Genomic DNA, 18466 nt, shown 5'->3' with positions numbered 1-18466 from the left:
CCCAAGAAAGTTTACACAGGAATCAACTATCTTCTTGGCATGTACAAAGAAATAGGCAAATATTTGCTTTCCGCCATATACAAATAGCAAGGAGAAAAGAGCGGAAATGTAGCGATACAACAAAGAGACTATGGGAAAAAATGCAATTGATGACGGGTAAACGGAGATACAATCTTGAAAATCCACTTGAAACCAACCGACTACTTAAGAGAACAGGATTGTTTTCATTCCTGAACGTTCTCACAGAACAAGTATTTTTTGGAGACTGTAGCGGCAAGTCCAGCGGTGTACAGCAAAGACCTGCAATGGGTTTGCTACCTGTTTAGAAGTCTGGTGGGGGAAAAAAGTGACAGGCAAGTTGTGTTGTATATAAAGCTCTTTGCAGAAAGTAAGAGCATGGCATTGTTAACACTGGCATCAAGGTATCATTGCCATTGACGGTGACGTCATATTCACTATTTTGGGCACAAAAAAAAACAATAAGTAAACCTAATGGACGATTATACGTCAATTCAGGATCCATTACAAAATACATCCTCCATGGATCCAATAAAATACAGAACTTATGGCGCCAATGTGAATACAGCCTCAGTGACTCATTGCCAGCCTGAACATAACCACCCAACCCACAACTACCTGCGGCTTCTTGCGCATACATCATTGTAATGCTATAATCTGCAACACCCCTTAACAAAACACTTTACATAGACTGTGTCAGGGTGTCAGCCAGCTTATCAATTTTGTCATCAAAATGATATCTAAAATATGATTTAGAGTGTCTGAAGTTCAGGTTTCAGATATAAACTGTAGTTTGGGTTTGCCTCAAGGCACATGGGAGTGGTTTGTGTCTGCGGTATCCGTATACGCCTCATAAATTCGCATTTCTATAAATGAAGGGCATTGTCCTGTAACGTTATGATAGAATGCCATCCCATTCGGTGATATCTGAATGAGCTTGTATTATATTAATAAGCAGGAGGGTTAAGGACCTGTGTGGAAAAATATTATAGAACAGATTGGTCCGTTCATGAAGATTTAAAAAATGCTGCAGGCAAGAAGGCACAGCTCTAGTTGGCAGTTGCCATCAGCCGTGAACGGTCTAAATAGGTTATGTATATTTTGTAAAAAGAAGTTGAAGCAATGGTGTAAAAACCTGCCACAGAACCAAGGCGCCAGTCCTCAAGCACGTATGTATGGGACCACAGAAAAGCTTTGGATCACTGATCTGGACGTACTGATTCAGAGTTTATAAAATACACCAAAAAAAGGCAAACCTTCTATGTTGGAGTCTTTGGCTCTCTGCTCAGTTCTGTCTATGGAATTTAGATAGAGGATTACTGGTCAATAGCAACCTATGAAAATATTTTTGTGAGTAACAGCAAAGTTAAGCAGTGAGTCATTGGAATACGAAATGTTATTGCATAAGAAATGAATTGCAATAACCTTTTATACAGTTTGTTCTTTACACCACACATCGGTATGATAAGAGTTGAAAATAAACGTCTCATTATCAGCAAGATCTGTTGTGAAATGCTCTAGGATATTAGAATTGTACTGAATTCTATTATCCATCTGTGTGTGTGAAGTTTAGGAAACGGATATTGTTGTTGCAGTTCCTTTAGCTTATGTATCGTTTATTTTATACATTTATATTGGGCACTAGTTTTACAACTTTTTATTAAAGCCGATCTCTGTGAGCTACAGATTATTTCTTGTTTTTGCAATACGACCCTCCCACACCCACCATCACTTGCTTTATCCTGGAGATGCACGATTTATTGTGCAATCTTCTAATGCTTACCAAGGAAGAGGAGGAAGCTTAATAATTTGATGTAGCTTAGTCAGGCAAAGATCAGCTATAGTAACCAGGCCTCTAGGTCTGTGGGCTAACAGGCCCACTGATAAATAAAAGAACAGCGGCAATAGGAGTAAGCGCCAGGTTCAGCGTTGTAGTGACCTATCCACGCCAATTGATCAGACTTGATAAAACTATGCCACCATATAAATATATTACTATTGTACCATATATAAATTCTATACATTCAGATGTCTTTTGTACAGAGACCCAAAAGCTTTAAAGGGGTTTTCCACTTTCTTATAACTGATGCCCTTTCCACCGGATAGGTCATCAGTACATGATCTGTGGGGAGTCCAACACCCGGACCCCGCACAGATCACCTGGTTCGATGCCTCCATGCACCGGACGTACAAGCCGGAAGCAGTTGGCTCTGGCCACGGAATAGCGGCCGAGCTGCAGAACTGTATTCGAGTGAATAGAAGCAGATCTGCAGCACAGCCGCTATGCTATGTACGGAGCCAATGGCTTCTGGCTCCGTACATAGCATTATGTGCCATAGCATCCGGTGCCCACAGGTCACCGGAGCGGCTTAACGGCGCAGGTTCTGGGTGTCGGACCCGCACCGATGATATACTGATGACCTATCCGGTGCTGTGCCTTACATCAGTCACTTATTTGGCTTATATTCATTTCACATCTACCTTACTTTTCAAGATTAGGGCATTTCTTAAATAAATAAAACATAAGACACTGGAGTGGTTTGCTGAGGAACTAATAACTGATAGCCCTGAAACCAATGCACGCTACACCCCCACCTGGACGGACTGGATTAGTTTCCCAAACTGCAGCTCTTATAGGACCTCTACGAACTAGCTAACGGTCTTTGCATGCCATTCCTCCAACTACAACATTAAGTCATCCGCCACGTTCTCACTCGCTCGCTCTTCTCCAGTGGAAAGTACTGATACACCTCCTCCGGACACATTTTGTGAGGAGTTAAAATCTACTCTTCTTTAGCTTTCTTGCTACTGAGACTATTTCCGGTCTCTCCCCCCCCCCCCTTCCCATTATACCAGATTTATATTCGGTTTCCTTATTCTTGACCCCATGTGTCTCAGGACTAATTATTTTCTTACGGATTTTGTTATGTGATTAAAACTTTAATAAAAATCGAATTTGAAAAAAAAACAAAAAAAAAAAAAACATACGACACAAACTCGAATACAGAATCAACAGGTTGAACCAGATTATCTTATTCTTCAGCGTAAAGACAAAAGCTGAATTGTCGCTTTTCTTCATGAGTATATAGTGCTTGTACCTGATGCTTTAGATTGCTGACTGGCGTAACTTGACGTCCTGGAATGTCCACATGCTCCAAGTTCGTCAGGGACGGAGGCACTCTTTGATGAAAGGTCTCAAAATAATATAGATATACGTTACATTAAAAAAAGAGAATATACCAGGCACACAGCAGTTGTGGAATGTGTGAAAATATTAAAGAGCATATATTAGGAAATGTTGTACATACCGGCAACTCCCAAGTGCAATTTCATAGTCTCTCGTCCTTTCCGGTCTTCATGCAAAGAGTCAGAATCGCCAGGTGTTGCAATGGAGGTGGCGGTGGAGGGCGCCCTGGAACCAAAAGACGACTTGTTAATTGGAACTGTATTAATAGTTCATATCCATTTACTCTAGCTAATACAATGTAGCAGCTACAATACTCTGTATAGCAGTGATTAGGTGAGAGAGAGAGGTATACCTTTATCAGAGGGTACAGACTGATATTCCCCTTAGATTTAGTCTATTCCACTGAATGAATACTCCAAAAATAGGGATATTAAAATGGCTTGTCCAAATAAGAAATCACATTTAAATACCATATTAGCGAATTCTTCGATAATAGAAGTGCTGGCCCCATTCAGGACCCTCATCTATTAACTAGAGTGAAGATTACGTGTAAGGACCATCTCTCACTCTCGAGAACCCAACACATCTATCGCATTACACGGACAGCACATTGACTTCAATGGGATCTGTATAATGTTTTCCTGTGTTTCCCCTGTGGGGGCGCTACAGGAGGATTAAACACCCGATTCCGGTCCCCCACAAACCACAGTTGACCGCCAGAGCCCGGACAGTGGGATGAACTGTAACTTATCTGGATACTCTTCTAAGAAAAAAACAAAATAAAAAAATGGGATTGTGGAAAGCAGACAACTTGGAAGGTTTTTTTTCTCTCTTACTAATAGAAAAAATTATAAATAATTTACTAACTAAACGTTCAATGTTTTTCTTTCCCCAGAATTTGGTCCACCTCCTGTAAGGGACCTTGGATCCGATTTGGACATGTACAGTGATTGGTTAGTACATTCCCCACTATGCTTAAACGTAAGAGTTTTCTATTTTAGACGCATCAACTTCTCACACGGACTATAAGGTTTGCTACTTACAGTTTAGGGGGGGGGGGGGGGGAAGGGATCGCCAATGACCCCAAGGCTGCATTTACATGTACACGAATGATCAGTTGTTTTTAAAATCACCACGAGTATCTAATGGAAATATCTATCAGTACATTAATTGTACATTGCTGCCATTTTGTAACGCAAGTTTGATCCTAGGCTGAAGAGAAATCACAATTTCATGAAATGTACTCACGTTTTAAAGCAGGGGTCTCCGGACATGAGCTGCATACTGATGCCGACCTACAAATATATTCGAGAAAAAAAAAAAAAGAATTTTTTAATATGACATTAGGGGGTTTTCACACATTCATGTTTTTTATGCAGTTTTTGAAGCAAAAACAGGCGTATATAGTAAAGAGAGAGAAAGTACAAAGAACAGATTCTTCTCCTCTTAGCCTAGATTCACACTGTCTTTGATGTGGCGGTGACGGATCCCTGAGGCAGCTGCACTTGTTGGCGGCAATACTTGTAGTATTTTTACTGCCGTAACCTTATGGACTAGGTTGTCCTTATTCTCATTTTTGCATATTATGATTTTTTTTCCTACCCCATCTTAGTCTTTAGCATCATTACTTTGATGCCACGTATTGCACATTATCCCAGCTTTTAGGGGGCATAGCAGGGATGGCTTGGTTGTAACTTGCTCAGTAGATCTCGGTCATAGTTATATTTTGCTTATATTACTTCATGTTTTACCTGTCGGGCACTAATGTACAGTAACCTTTTCTATTACAGGGGAATTTTTGTACTTTTCCATTTTTAAACGCATCGTGTAGTCTAAAATTTGTGCAAATTAATAAAGATCTGTTTATTTTAAATATTGGACGCGCGCAGTCGATTTCATGTGTCATTTGTTCTTTTTTTTTTGTTGAGGATTCCTTAACAGTGGTATCTCTCACCTATAGACGAATATGGGATTCAATCAATCAATTACATTGGGAGTTTTTTCATGATGTATACATTTATTATATCCATCACCCATAGGCTTTAATGGCATCCATTTAACGAATACGTCATTAAAACCTATTGAAAAGCCCATGACAAATCCGTTAAACGGATGCCTGTGAAGGATGACATACGTTGGTATCCTTCACCCATAGGCGAATATGGTATCCGCTTAATATACTACACTATTCCATGCTTCATTTTTTGCAGTTTCCAAAAGGACACATGTTAGGCCTCGGTCTGACTAACAGACCCCTATGGAGTCGTTCAGGGTGTGTTCACATGGCTGCTTTACAAAGCAGAAAAATACTTGGCTGTTTTCAAGAAAAAATAGACTGAAAATGTTTGTGGAGTGTCTTTTCAAAGCATTTTTGGCATCGTCTATAGGAAATGGGTCTAAAAAAAATGCATTTTTGCAAGGTGTAATTTTCAGCCTTCATCTTTGACACAACAATGTAAAATGATGCCTCGTATGCACTACCCAGCTTTAAACCATTGAAAACAATGATAAGCTGTTTGCAGGAGTATTCAAGGTGTATTTCGGAGCGTAATGCGACCGTGCCAGTGCACAAGAGCGTCTCTGTGCACTGGCTAATAGAGGGGGCTACTGAACAGAATTGCTTTAAAAGGAAAGTTCACCCGTATAACCAATTTTTTTTCTTTTATTATCCCAACATATCTAAAATCAAATGTGAAGCAACTATGTGTCTCCATGGTAACAGACTACAGAAAAAAATGGTGTAGTCTGATCCTGCAGTTGTATTGCCATCCATCTGTCCCCTACTTTTTGCTAACCTACAACATAGAAGTTAAGAAACAGGGGACAGATAAAAGGGAGTTTGACTTCAGAGACTACACAGAGTCTCTTTGTAGCTTGTTACATGTACATGTAGATCTTCATAGGAGCTGTATACACAAATCAATATATTTTTAATTAAGACTATTTGCAAAGTTGCTCCATTTTTCATTTGATATGCATTGGAAAACTCAAAAAAATAAAAAAAATTGTTGCAAAGGTGGACCTCCTCATTAAAAATCAACCTATAACTGAAATGACTTTATAGGCAGATAAGCTAAAAGGTGAATAGTTGATTTATTTTTCCATGCAATAATATTGGACTTCCACGCTAAAAAATAAAATAAAAAAATATTTCAAGAAATCTTGCTACATTAGGACATTGCATTTTTCATGAATTCCCTTACACATTTCCATAGGTTCACCAACATCAAACTTGCACTTTAAGGGTCAATGGTTTCTACAAAATGCAGTACAATCTGTGATGGTGAAATTTCCTAAATAGACTTGTTCCAATTATCTAAAAAAAAAAAAAAAAAAAAGCCCGGGCTCACATCCTGTTATTTCCCTAGTAAATGTAATGAAAACAAGCTGCTAAAACAATGGAAAACCACTGTATGCGCTCCCTCTCTCTGCGATATTTGCCTAGAGCTCTTCGGAATAATACATTTTGATCCAATCCCTCCCGGCTGTGCTTGAAGTCTATAATGGGAATAAAATAGAAGAAGCGACTGCAAAAGTGTTTATATCCCTGAGCTCTAAGTGCTTTAGCCAGGAAGAAGCAGATTTAATAATTGACAATGATCTCTTCATATAGAAGGTGATTACCATTCCAGTAATGAGGGAAAATCTTCTACATGAAAAAAAGTTTTGGGCTGCAGGATACACAGTACAGGCTTTTAGATTTAGGCCTTTCATAGCAATTCCGTCAATGCCAACATTTTTATTCATTAGTGAAAAAGAAAGTGGATTATAATATTTTTGAGGGGCATCGGTCATCACAATGCCCAAAAATTAGATCAGCATCACAGGAAAGTTTTTTCCAAAATGCGATTTATTAAATTACGTCCAAATAACAGTGCAATGTTTTGTCAGAATCTTCTATTTTTCAAGCATATTATAATAAAGTGCAGATATGTATACCCCTCCCCAATATTTCATTGGTCAAAGTGCATATTAATCAGTCGTCATAGTAACTATCAACAACAAGTATCAACCGTACATGGTTTAATATGCAAATGCCGATCTCCTATAAAGACCTCATATCATATAGTAGACACCATTTCAGGGATATGGGGATGGGAGTTAGAAGAACACAATACAAAATCTCTGGCATGACCTCCTATATGGGATAAGTAATGAGCGCTATGGAGTTGTAACAGTGGCTACATTTACTATCTAGAAGCGGATGCATTAATTTAAATGTCTTATACCATAAAGGGAGCCTGTTGAATTATTAGTGTACGCTATTACAGTCTCCTAGATCGCCGCACTCGGATTTGCGTTGCCAAGGACTGACATTCAAGTCAATAGGAGTTGGAGGAAGACACCATGTGATATGAATTGAATACTGCGTGCTTCGCGGTGACGTTGATATGATGCCGCTAGTATAGATGCAGCATGTGTGTCATTTACAGTCATGAGCTATGATCGTAAAACATACGCTGTGTATTTATTTCTATTTCAAATCGAGGTGAAATATATTTGATTTAATTTGGAGAATGATCAGCCACGGGATTGTGGTCGGGGAACTTCTTTTAACAAAATATCCCTAAAAGGGTGTTTACTATATGAGGACTTTATAGGAGATTGGCATTTTCACACTGAACAATGTATGATTTACACGGTTATTCATTCATAGTAACTATGACGACCAATTATTAGGCACACATGCACTTTAACCATTAAAAGATTAGATAGATAGATAGATACATACAAAACAAAAAAAAAGGCATCACCCGTTCCCAATCTTTTAATTGAATAAGCAGCATTTTCCACCAAGAAGTTCCTGTGATGCTGTGATCTTATTTGCACTCGTGGACTTTATGAGACTGGCACCCCGGAGATCACGGGCACAGTAAGACTAAACCCCAGTGCCGACTTTTCACCTGTATTTGTCATTACAATGCTAGATTTCTGCGTTTTTAAACAAATCTCTTTAGAATTATAGTGTTCACATCAGCGATCGGTTTCCGTTGATGGGTTACGTCAGACGAGATTTCCGGTTTTTTTTTTCCGCGGAAACAATAGCGCAGGTGCATGTGTACCTGGCTCCTGAAGTTTGTCTAGTTCTTCATTCAATCATCACAACACAGAACTTGTCTCACTACCGTAATGGTAATTTTACTAACCTTTAAGATAGAGTTATCTTGCCTTGTATTTTTGGTGTCATAGCCTTCTAAGAGACATCTCCGAACCGTGTTTCCAGATCCAGCAAACTCTGCAAGGTTCAAGTCTGCAAAGCCAAGCTGCAATACAAAAAAAAAAAAAACATACTGAGAGAGAGAAAAACAAAAAAAAAAAGAGAGAGAGAGAGAGAGAGCGAAAGAGAGAGAGAGAGAGAGAGAAAGAGAGAGAGAGAGAGCGAAAGAGCGAAAGAGCGAAAGAGCGAAAGAGAGAAAGAGAGAAAGAGAGAAAGAGAGAAAGAGAGAAAGAAAAAGAGAGAAAGAGCGAAAGAAAGAAAGAAAGAAAGAAAGAAAGAAAGAAAGAAAGAGAGCGAAAGAGATTCACATACAAAACTTAACAGCCATAATATTGAAACCACCTGCCTAATATTATATCCAAGTTTAGGTAGGTGGTATACGTCAAAGTAATAGCCACATGAATGCCAGGACCCAAGTTTTCCCAGCAGAACATTGACCAGAGCATCACACTGCCGCCACTGGCTTGTCGTCTTCCCATAGCCCATCCTCGTACCACCTCTTCCCCAGGTAAGCGATGCACACACATCCGGCCATCCACATGATGTAAAATAAAACGTTATTCATCAGACTAGACCTCCTTCCATTGCTCCATAGTCCAGTTCTGATGCTTGTGTGTAGGCTTGGGCACATTGATTGGTCTGAAGTTTAATGCCCCAACTGCGATGCACTGGGGCATCTGACACCTTTCGATCATAGCCAGCAGCGATTTGTGCTTCTGTGGGATCGGACAAGACAGGCTAGCCTTCACTTCCCACACACATCAATGAGCCTTGGGCGCCCATGATCCTGTTGGTGGTTCCTTAGACCACTGTGGTAGGCACTAACCACTGCATACCAGGAACACCCCACAAGAACAAGAGGTGTCCTGAACCAGTTGTCTAGCCATCACAATTTGGCCTTTGTCAAGTTGCTAAGATCCTTACACGTGAACACATCAACTTCAAGAACGGACAGTTCACTTGCTGCCTAATATATACCACCCATGACTGGTGCCATTATAACAAGATAATCAATGATCTCCACTTCCCTTATCAGTGGTTTTAATGTTATGGCTGAGGGGTAAGAGTAGATCGATAGAATGTAGTTTATATGACAAAGGATTTAGGAACACTAGTAGCCATATTTACCTTTGCATATGCTTTTCCGCCTTTTAGCTCCTAAAACAGGTAAGAGATATGTCAGTGAATAAGAGAAATATGGACAATGTGCTGGACACACTTCCCTTTACTGCCTTAGGCCCCATGCACACGGCCGTGCCCGCAATCACGGCCCACGATTGCGGGCTTTGCCGGCTGCCGACTTCCACCCTCATTTTTGGGCTGTGCTCCCATACAAAGTATGGGAGCACAGCCCGCAAAATGCAAAAGAACTGACAAGTTCCATAATTTTCGGAACATTTTGACGGCACGGACACCCATCCGTAGCGATACGGAAAGGTGTCCGCGTTTAATGGAAGTGAATGGGTCCGCAAAAACAGAGTTTTTTTTTACGGTCGTGTGCATGGGGAAAGGTGGTGGAGGTCTTACCTTGCGCACGGATACTCTGCATATGCATGGATCCAGGATACCGGAGGCCGCACTTGCACTCATCTTACACATAAAAGAGAAACGTTTCCTCCAGTGGACACTGTTAGCTTGCACAACCTCTCTAAAAAAAATAAAAAATAAAAGCAAATTAATATATAAAATGAATGCCAATAACGTACAGTACATTAGTGCCTGCTAGCAAGCAGGAAGCTAGGTGACCACCAATGTGGGATCCGCAATGGAGGTCATAATGGTGGTCACCTAGCTTTCCCAGAAACAAACATAACTAAAGCAGGTCATACTGCTGTCCCGTACTGAAAACATGATTACAGTACGGGACAGTTGTCCTGCAGAGAGGCAGGGACTCCTAGCATCGTACATAACTATGATGCTAGGAGCCCGGCTCCCTGCACTGTGTTCGGTCCGGGACTTGCGGCCGAAATACGTCCGTCAATTACGGACGTAATTAGTGTGTGTGCACATACCCTTAGACATCAACTTTATAAGTTAGAACGACAAATCGGCGATTGATCTCGGCCTCGATTAGTGGCCTGGACTATGCTTCTAGTAGATCTGTTTGGCAGTAACAACCGAAAAAAAAATGCAAAACTGTGACAGAAATCCTGAGCTTCAAAAGGGACAATCCACGTGAAATTTGCTTTTGCAAATCCTCACCGTGTGAACATGCCCAAGTAGTGGTGGATTTGGTGTTTACATTTTGATTTGGGTTTGCAGTCTAACGGTTCTCCGCAGATGTGGTTTTGGAAGCTTAGGTCGTCAGTGGCAACCGAACAACATTGAAAATGCTCACAACCGGCTGACGTGGGACAATGTTTCTGAGAATCTGACTCATGACTTCCTCAAGCCAGTCACATACAAGAGCAGATTTGCTCCCTTTTCCAATTACAAACCACCTTAAAAGATTACAAACCGTCCATAAAAAATGAACGCAGAAACGGGACCCCCAGCCACCAGAAAAGTTCACTGCAGCTCGCACCCAGTAATATTACCGACTACATTACTGCTTTACTTTGACTTAATTCCTCAAAAGATAAAAAAAGATAATGGGGGGGGGGATTTAGGATATCCACTACGCCAGTTTTATGACTTAGAAAAGGTGCAATTTGCGCAAAAACTGTGCACCTTTTCTATTATTCACCAGTGCAGGTCGATTAAATTAGGCGCATCCTACATTAGATTAAGACTGGCGTATGAAATGCCAGTCTTAACAAGTGACTATGAAATGCCAGTGTAAGACGTACCCCCTCTGAGCTAGGGCAGAAATCTGCTAATTATCAGCGGTTCCCACTCCGGCCGTCCATGAATTACAATATAATACTATATTTCCCCTGCAACAGCCACTGAGGAGATGTATGGCCACAACCGTCCGAGCGATAAGAGCGGATCGCCAGGAGTGTCAGATGCCGGCCCTGCAGTGATCTGCACATTGCTGTGCCAGCTTCATTCCAAAAACCCACAACAAATTACAGTAATTGTTATCTGCTCCATTTAAAATGATCCAATTCTGCGGTTTTTTTAATCCACAGAATGTCACTTGTTGCGGAATTGCTTTTTTTGTGTTGCGGGTTTTCCCCATTGAATTCAATGGAAAGGTAAAAGAGGCAAAAAATAAATAAATTTTTGAAGCAGAAAAGCTGCGATTTTAACGCAAAAATAAAAAAAAAATTCATACAGAATTCGCTACTCCTGAGTCCACCTGCAGCGGTCACATGGGATGAAACGTCATCCCAAGAGGCTGGGCTGCCGGACGTCAGAGGGACCCATCGCCATGGTTAAGAGCATTTTTTTTTAGTTTTTTTAGTGCTGCTTTCCACAGTGGAGATTCCGCCCGTGCGGTTTTTCGGTTCTAGGTCGGATACGCTGTGTAGTTTTACGCAGTGTATCCGACCCGTGTGAACGCGGCCCGAGACTTTTTGTAGTTGTTATTGATTGTTTTTAAAGGGTAACTAAACGTTCAACATACTTCTGACATGTCATAGTGACATGTCAGAAGTTTTGATCGATGGGGGCCTGAGCACTGAGACCCCCACCGAGCGCAAAAACAAAGCAGCAGAAGCGCTCGTGTGAGCACTAAGCCGCATGCTTTCTGTTCGGCTTTTCTTGGAAAGCCGATGTAGCGGTGTACGGACTCAATAGAAGTCTATGGGCCAGTACACCGCTACATCGGTTTTCCAAGAAAAGCCGAACAGAAACTAAGCGGTTCAGCGCTCAAGTTTTATCAATCGGTGGAGGTCTCAGTTCTTAGACCCCCAGCGATCAAAACTTCTGGCATGTCAGAAGTTTGTTCAATGTTTAGTTAGGCTGGATTCACACGAGCATGTTCGGTCCGTAAAGGACGGAACATATTTCGACCGCAAGTCCCAGACTGAACGACACTAGGAGTCCCTGACTCGCTGCGGGACAACTGTCCCGTACTGTAATCATGTTTTCAGTACGGGACAGTAGTTCCACGGAGAGGCAGGGACTCCTAGCATCGTACATAACTATGATGCTAGGAGCCCGGTTCCCTGCAGTGTGTTCGGTCCGGGACTTGCGGCCGAAATACGTTCCGTCCTTTACGGACCGAACATGCTCGTGTGAATCCAGCCTTACACTTTAAACTATTGAGCTACAGTTGCAGTCCAAATTAGTACACTGCGCAGCATACAATCTTGTGGACTGCAGCTGCCACTCAATAGTTAAAATAAATTAGCAGTCTAGGTGTAGCCCTGGCCTTAGGCACAGAATACGTAGCAACCAGGCTGTTCAATTTACTCTGAAAGGTCACTGAACTATGGGTAAAGGAATGAAAGATCTCAAACAACATTCTCCGTGCCATGCAGCCAAAATGTAATCTACAGGGGATACACACTTTTAGGCGGAGATCACAGGGGGCAGATAGGCTGCGTGCTTTTATGCAGCGTATCTGTCCTGTGCGCCGCAGGGAATTCCGGGTGAAAAACCACACCAAACTGTCCTGCACTTAACGTTTCATCCCAAGAGACCGCTGCAGCCAGTGATTGGCTACAGCAGTGGTCATATGGGATGAAACGTCATCCAGGCCGGCCTCTTGTGATGACTTTTATCCCATGTGACCGCCACTACAGCCTGTGATTGGCTGCAGTGGTCACATGGGATAAAACATCATCCCAGGAGGCCGCGCTGGTGAGAGGAACACAGACTTCTGCGTAAGTATGATATTTTTTTTCCCTCAGTTGCATTTTTGCGGCGGAATCGCTGCGAACCCCCCGCAAAAAATGAAACAACTGCTATTTGTTGCGGGATTTACCTCACTATTGAATTCAATGGGGAAAACCCGCAACAAATAAGCAGCGTTTACGCAAATACAATTGACATGCTGCGGAATAAAACTCTGCACCGTGATTTTTCCAGTATTTACACAGCGCGTGGATGAGATTTGTTCTATCGCATCCACTCTGCTGCTACTGTAGTTGATGCGAATTTTCTGCAACGAATTCCGTTGCAGAAAAACCGCAGTATTTACGCAACGTGTGAGCTGACCTGTGAGTAAAGTTTTTGACAAAAAAAAGTTAGGTGTATTCTGCTACCCTTTAAACCTTTACGCCTCCTTCACACACACACTTTTTTTGTCAGTGTTTTTAAACACATGTAAAAAAACAGCATTTGTTGCATACGTTTTTGGTGGCAGTTTTTATCAGGTGACATTTTGTAAAGGCATTTTCCTTGCGTTTGTCAAGTCCTAAAGAGAAACCTATGGAAAAAAAAATGCCATACCTAGAGAATGCAGTGTTTTGAAAAAAAACAAACCCCCAAAAAACGCTACTAAACCCGAAATCAAAACGCTGTGGACGGGAACACTCTACACAATACACTTTACAGAAAGAACTGGCCACAGCATGTGTGTGTGTGAATCCAGCCTTACTGCCGTCCCCGAGATGGGGAATTCTTGAACGCTTTTCCTGTCAGCTTCCTCCAGCACCTGCACATAGGGCGTGAACCGCCCCGCCATTAATATGGCAGATTCTCTATGCAGGTGCTGATGGAGTCTTCCTACGGAGGAAACAGGCAGTGTTTATACAAACTAAACTCCTGCAAAAGATTATTTCTTCTAAGGGCTTGTCCACATGTAACGGATTTGCTGCAGAAAACTTCGCCAGCATTTCTGCTTAAACTATCAGACAATCCGCTGCGGAAAAAACTCACCATTTCCTGCGTTTTTTACTGCAGAATACAGTGGGGATTGCGATGCGTTTTATTCAAGCCGGTGTAATGGCGATATCTCCTCTGAAAAGCAGGAATTTAGTCCTCTTTCCGCAGCACAAATGGACACGCTGCGGAACTAAAAATACGCACCGCAGGTGAATTTCTAGACTGAAATTTTCCGCAGCGTGTGGATGAGATTTGTTCATTCACAACCACTTTGCTGCTACTGTTTTCTGCTGCATATTTTCCGTCTGCAATTCTGGATGGAAAATACGCAGCAATTCCGTTCCGCGTGGATAAGCCTTTACACTGCTTTAGATTGTTCTTACTTTATACATGGAGGGTATCAGGGCAGTACAGATATACTATAGTCAGGGGCCCACATTAACCTGCCACCCACCTCTCAAGAGTCACTGTATGGGGCCCTGACAGCCAGGTACACGATAATATGTAAACACGGAGCCCGTTAATATTTTGTTGCCCTCTTTGGGAGCCACCAAATATGTGGTGTGGACCTGAAATAACGGCAAAAATCATTCCTCTAGTTCTATGAGAGGTCTGCACATAGGAAGGGGAAAAACACCACCATGATATCCGTTCCCCACACTCTCCGTTGGAGGACCACTAAATGTATATCACTGGGTACAAGTATAGGAGATGTGGGACAGAGTTCAGGGGCCCTCAACACTTTGTATGGGGCCCAAATATTTCAAATGGAGGCCCTGCCCAGCAGCAACATAGCGAACGTGCCTACAAACATGCGGCTGGCGCCTCACCTTACTGACATACTGGCCTGGAATAAGCAAAGACATTGCTAGAACCATCGGCTAGAAACTATTATAAAGGTAGTCACTTCATCAGAAAAAAAGATCACGGTCAATACCAAACGGCACCAGAACTTGTAAAAATGTTAGAGTTCTATTCACTTCTCACCACTCACCCACCGTAGATATTCTTACCTGGTGGACTCTACACTAAAGCTGCCACCATCCAACAAGCGGATCTTACAGAACAATATTCCATTTACAAAAGGAACTGACGAAAGCTCATCCAACTCAAAGTCCACCCGGAACTTAAATTTCTTCTTTTTCATCATCATGAAAGCCATAAACTGGAATCAGGAGGCCACGGGATGAGGATGTGACCGCTGGTAGAATATGCCAGAGTTCATAGAATTATTCCCAGTATTTCACCTATTGATGGATCTTGGAGCCAATGAAAACAAATACATAGAATAATAATAATAATCTGTCCTGTAAATGAATAATATCTCCCAGGGATTGTAGACTAGTTGATTCCTGCAATGGGAAAAAGTTTTAATCCAAAAGATAAAAAATAGTTCTTGAAATTCCAATTATTTCCCAAGAAAATATCTGTTATTATCAGCTCAAAACGGCCATCCTGCCGGCATCCCGCAGTGCGAGGCGATGACTGCTCCTTGCTCTGTCCACTTTCCTTTATCCGCCCTCCTCTCACTGGAGAATCCTGAAACTGATGTCATTATGAACTTCTCTAGATTCATTTAAAGGCGTAATCCCTCCCGTGTCTCAGATACATATCCAATCCTGTATCCAATCTTGTATCCAATCCTGTGCAAGGTAAAAATGTACAATATATAAGATTAGGATTTAGAATCTAGCAGGAAGCTCTACAGCCTTATCCCATGGGGTGCTCGCCGCCTTCCCAAAAATGTCTCTGCCCTGAGCTGATCAATATGGTCTATACTATATAGTCTGTATAGGTGACTATGCAGAAAGCCCATTATAGTCCTATATAATGTTATTTTTCATGGTCCCTCATCCTATAGCATATGTACGTGTGCCCCAATATTTTCTAATAGCTCAGTCATATATATATATATATATATATATATATATATATATATATATATATATATATATATATATATATTGTTTTCCAGGTTAGCTGATTGCTTATACATGAGCGAGTATCTATATGCATGAACATGTATTTTTAGCTGTATAGCCTGGTGATCACTGCCAGCTTCAGCTGTGGAGGTGCGTTTATCTATTGAATAGCCCTGTAGACAATTATGCAGCTCTGCGTAATCTCCGTTTTCCTGCATGTGTAATCAATACCTCGCTCTTTCCCCGGGATTTTATATTCTTTGCGGTGTTCCTGCCGTTGCACAAATCGTTTTCTCCGTGTTCCGCCCGGATCGCCCTATTCCCTTTTTGTCCTTTCTCGGCTTCCGTACATGTCTGTGTGTCATGTAGAAGGCGTTGTTTTACTAGTGACATCTGATGGATAAATGTGGAATTGCAAGCTCCAAATGTTTTTTTGTTTTCCCCCTAGAGTGGCGCATTCATGTCATACAGTGACACCTAGCGACGTAGCTAGATTGGTTCTTGGGCAGAGCTGATACTCGGCGGGGTGGGCATAGCGACATCCAGTGGAGAGAAGTTGAAGTGCAAGGGAAGTAATATGTTGCCACGCGTAGCTATACTCTATGCCCGCTTATTATTTGACCACTTTTATTCGGCGTAGAAATAGGACTGGTTTTGGCAAGGCTGGCATGCAGGATAAGCTCTCGTATTATCACTAAATGAAGTTGTATGTAAAAAAAGAAACGATCAGTACAGTAATATAAAGGGCCACATGTATCAATAGTGTTTCAAAAGAAATATCCTTGTTATCCACAGCAACTTTTCAGCTTTTATTTTCTAGACAACACCACCTTATCTATATAATAATCAAGACCACCTTATCTATAATAAAAGACCACCTTATCTATAATAAAAGACCACCGTATCTATATAATAATCAAGACCACCTTATCTATAATAAAAGACCACCTTATCTATAATAAAAGACCACCGTATCTATATAATAATCAAGACCACCATATCTATATAATAAACAAGACCACCGTATCTATATAATAATCAAGACCACCGTATCTATATAATAGTCAAGACCACCGTATCTATATAATAATCAATACCACCGTATCTATATAATAATCAAGACCACCGTATCTATATAATAGTCAAGACCACCGTATCTATATAATAGTCAAGACCACCGTATCTATATAATAAACAAGACCACCGTATCAATATAATAATCAAGACCACCGTATCTATATAATAAACAAGACCACCGTATCTATATAATAGTCAAGACCACCTTAACTATATAATAAACAAGACCACCGTATCTATATAATAGTCAAGACCACCGTATCAATATAATAATCAAGACCACCGTATCAATATAATAATCAAGACCACCGTATCTATATAATAGTCAAGACCACCGTATCTATATAATAATCAAGACCACCTTATCTATATAATAATCAAGACCACCGTATCAATATAATAATCAAGACCACCGTATCTATATAATAAAAGACCACCGTATCTATATAATAGTCAAGACCACCGTATCTATATAATAGTCAAGACCACCGTATCTATATAATAGTCAAGACCACCGTATCTATATAATAATCAAGACCACCGTATCAATATAATAATCAAGACCACCTTATCTATATAATAGTCAAGACCACCGTATCTATATAATAATCAAGACCACCGTATCTATATAATAAACAAGACCACCATATCTATATAATAAACAAGACCACCGTATCTATATAATAATCAAGACCACCGTATCTATATAATAAACAAGACCACCGTATCTATATAATAAAAGACCACCGTATCTATATAATAATCAAGACCACCGTATCTATATAATAAACAAGACCACCTTATCTATATAATAAAAGACCACCGTATCTATATAATAAACAAGACCACCATATCTATATAATAATCAAGACCACCGTATCTATATAATAAACAAGACCACCGTATCTATATAATAATCAAGACCACCGTATCTATATAATAAACAAGACCACCGTATCTATATAATAGTCAAGACCACCATATCTATATAATAATCAAGACCACCATATCTATATAATAATCAAGACCACCATATCTATATAATAATCAAGACCACCATATCAATATAATAATCAAGACCACCGTATCTATATAATAAACAAGACCACCGTATCTATATAATAATCAAGACCACCGTATCTATATAATAAACAAGACCACCGTATCTATATAATAGTCAAGACCACCGTATCTATATAATAGTCAAGACCACCATATCTATATAATAATCAAGACCACCATATCTATATAATAATCAAGACCACCATATCAATATAATAATCAAGACCACCGTATCTATATAATAATCAAGACCACCGTATCTATATAATAGTCAAGACCACCTTATCTATATAATAATCAAGACCACCGTATCAATATAATAAT

General features: G+C 40.6%; 1 protein-coding gene across 1 annotated transcript in view; it reads right to left on the bottom strand.

The window, feature by feature from the left end:
• Nucleotides 1-16364, bottom strand: part of EEIG2 (EEIG family member 2) — a 29884-nt gene extending 13520 nt beyond the window's left edge. Inside the window, exons 1-8 of the mRNA XM_075833373.1 lie at nucleotides 16235-16364; nucleotides 15095-15724; nucleotides 9951-10071; nucleotides 9552-9581; nucleotides 8353-8469; nucleotides 4454-4500; nucleotides 3327-3430; nucleotides 3117-3212 (exon numbers count right to left, since the gene is read on the bottom strand). Of these exons, the coding sequence (XP_075689488.1) occupies nucleotides 3117-3212; nucleotides 3327-3430; nucleotides 4454-4500; nucleotides 8353-8469; nucleotides 9552-9581; nucleotides 9951-10071; nucleotides 15095-15243 (664 nt within the window). The 5' untranslated portion in view covers nucleotides 15244-15724; nucleotides 16235-16364. The remainder of the gene's footprint in view (nucleotides 1-3116; nucleotides 3213-3326; nucleotides 3431-4453; nucleotides 4501-8352; nucleotides 8470-9551; nucleotides 9582-9950; nucleotides 10072-15094; nucleotides 15725-16234) is intronic.
• Between the last annotated feature and the right edge of the window lie 2102 nt (nucleotides 16365-18466).

Source organism: Rhinoderma darwinii, chromosome 7 (assembly GCF_050947455.1).
Source record: "Rhinoderma darwinii isolate aRhiDar2 chromosome 7, aRhiDar2.hap1, whole genome shotgun sequence".
Taxonomy (NCBI): Eukaryota; Metazoa; Chordata; class Amphibia; order Anura; family Rhinodermatidae; genus Rhinoderma; species Rhinoderma darwinii.
Note: the sequence above shows the minus strand (reverse complement) of the source record. Positions and strands in the feature narration are given on the sequence as shown.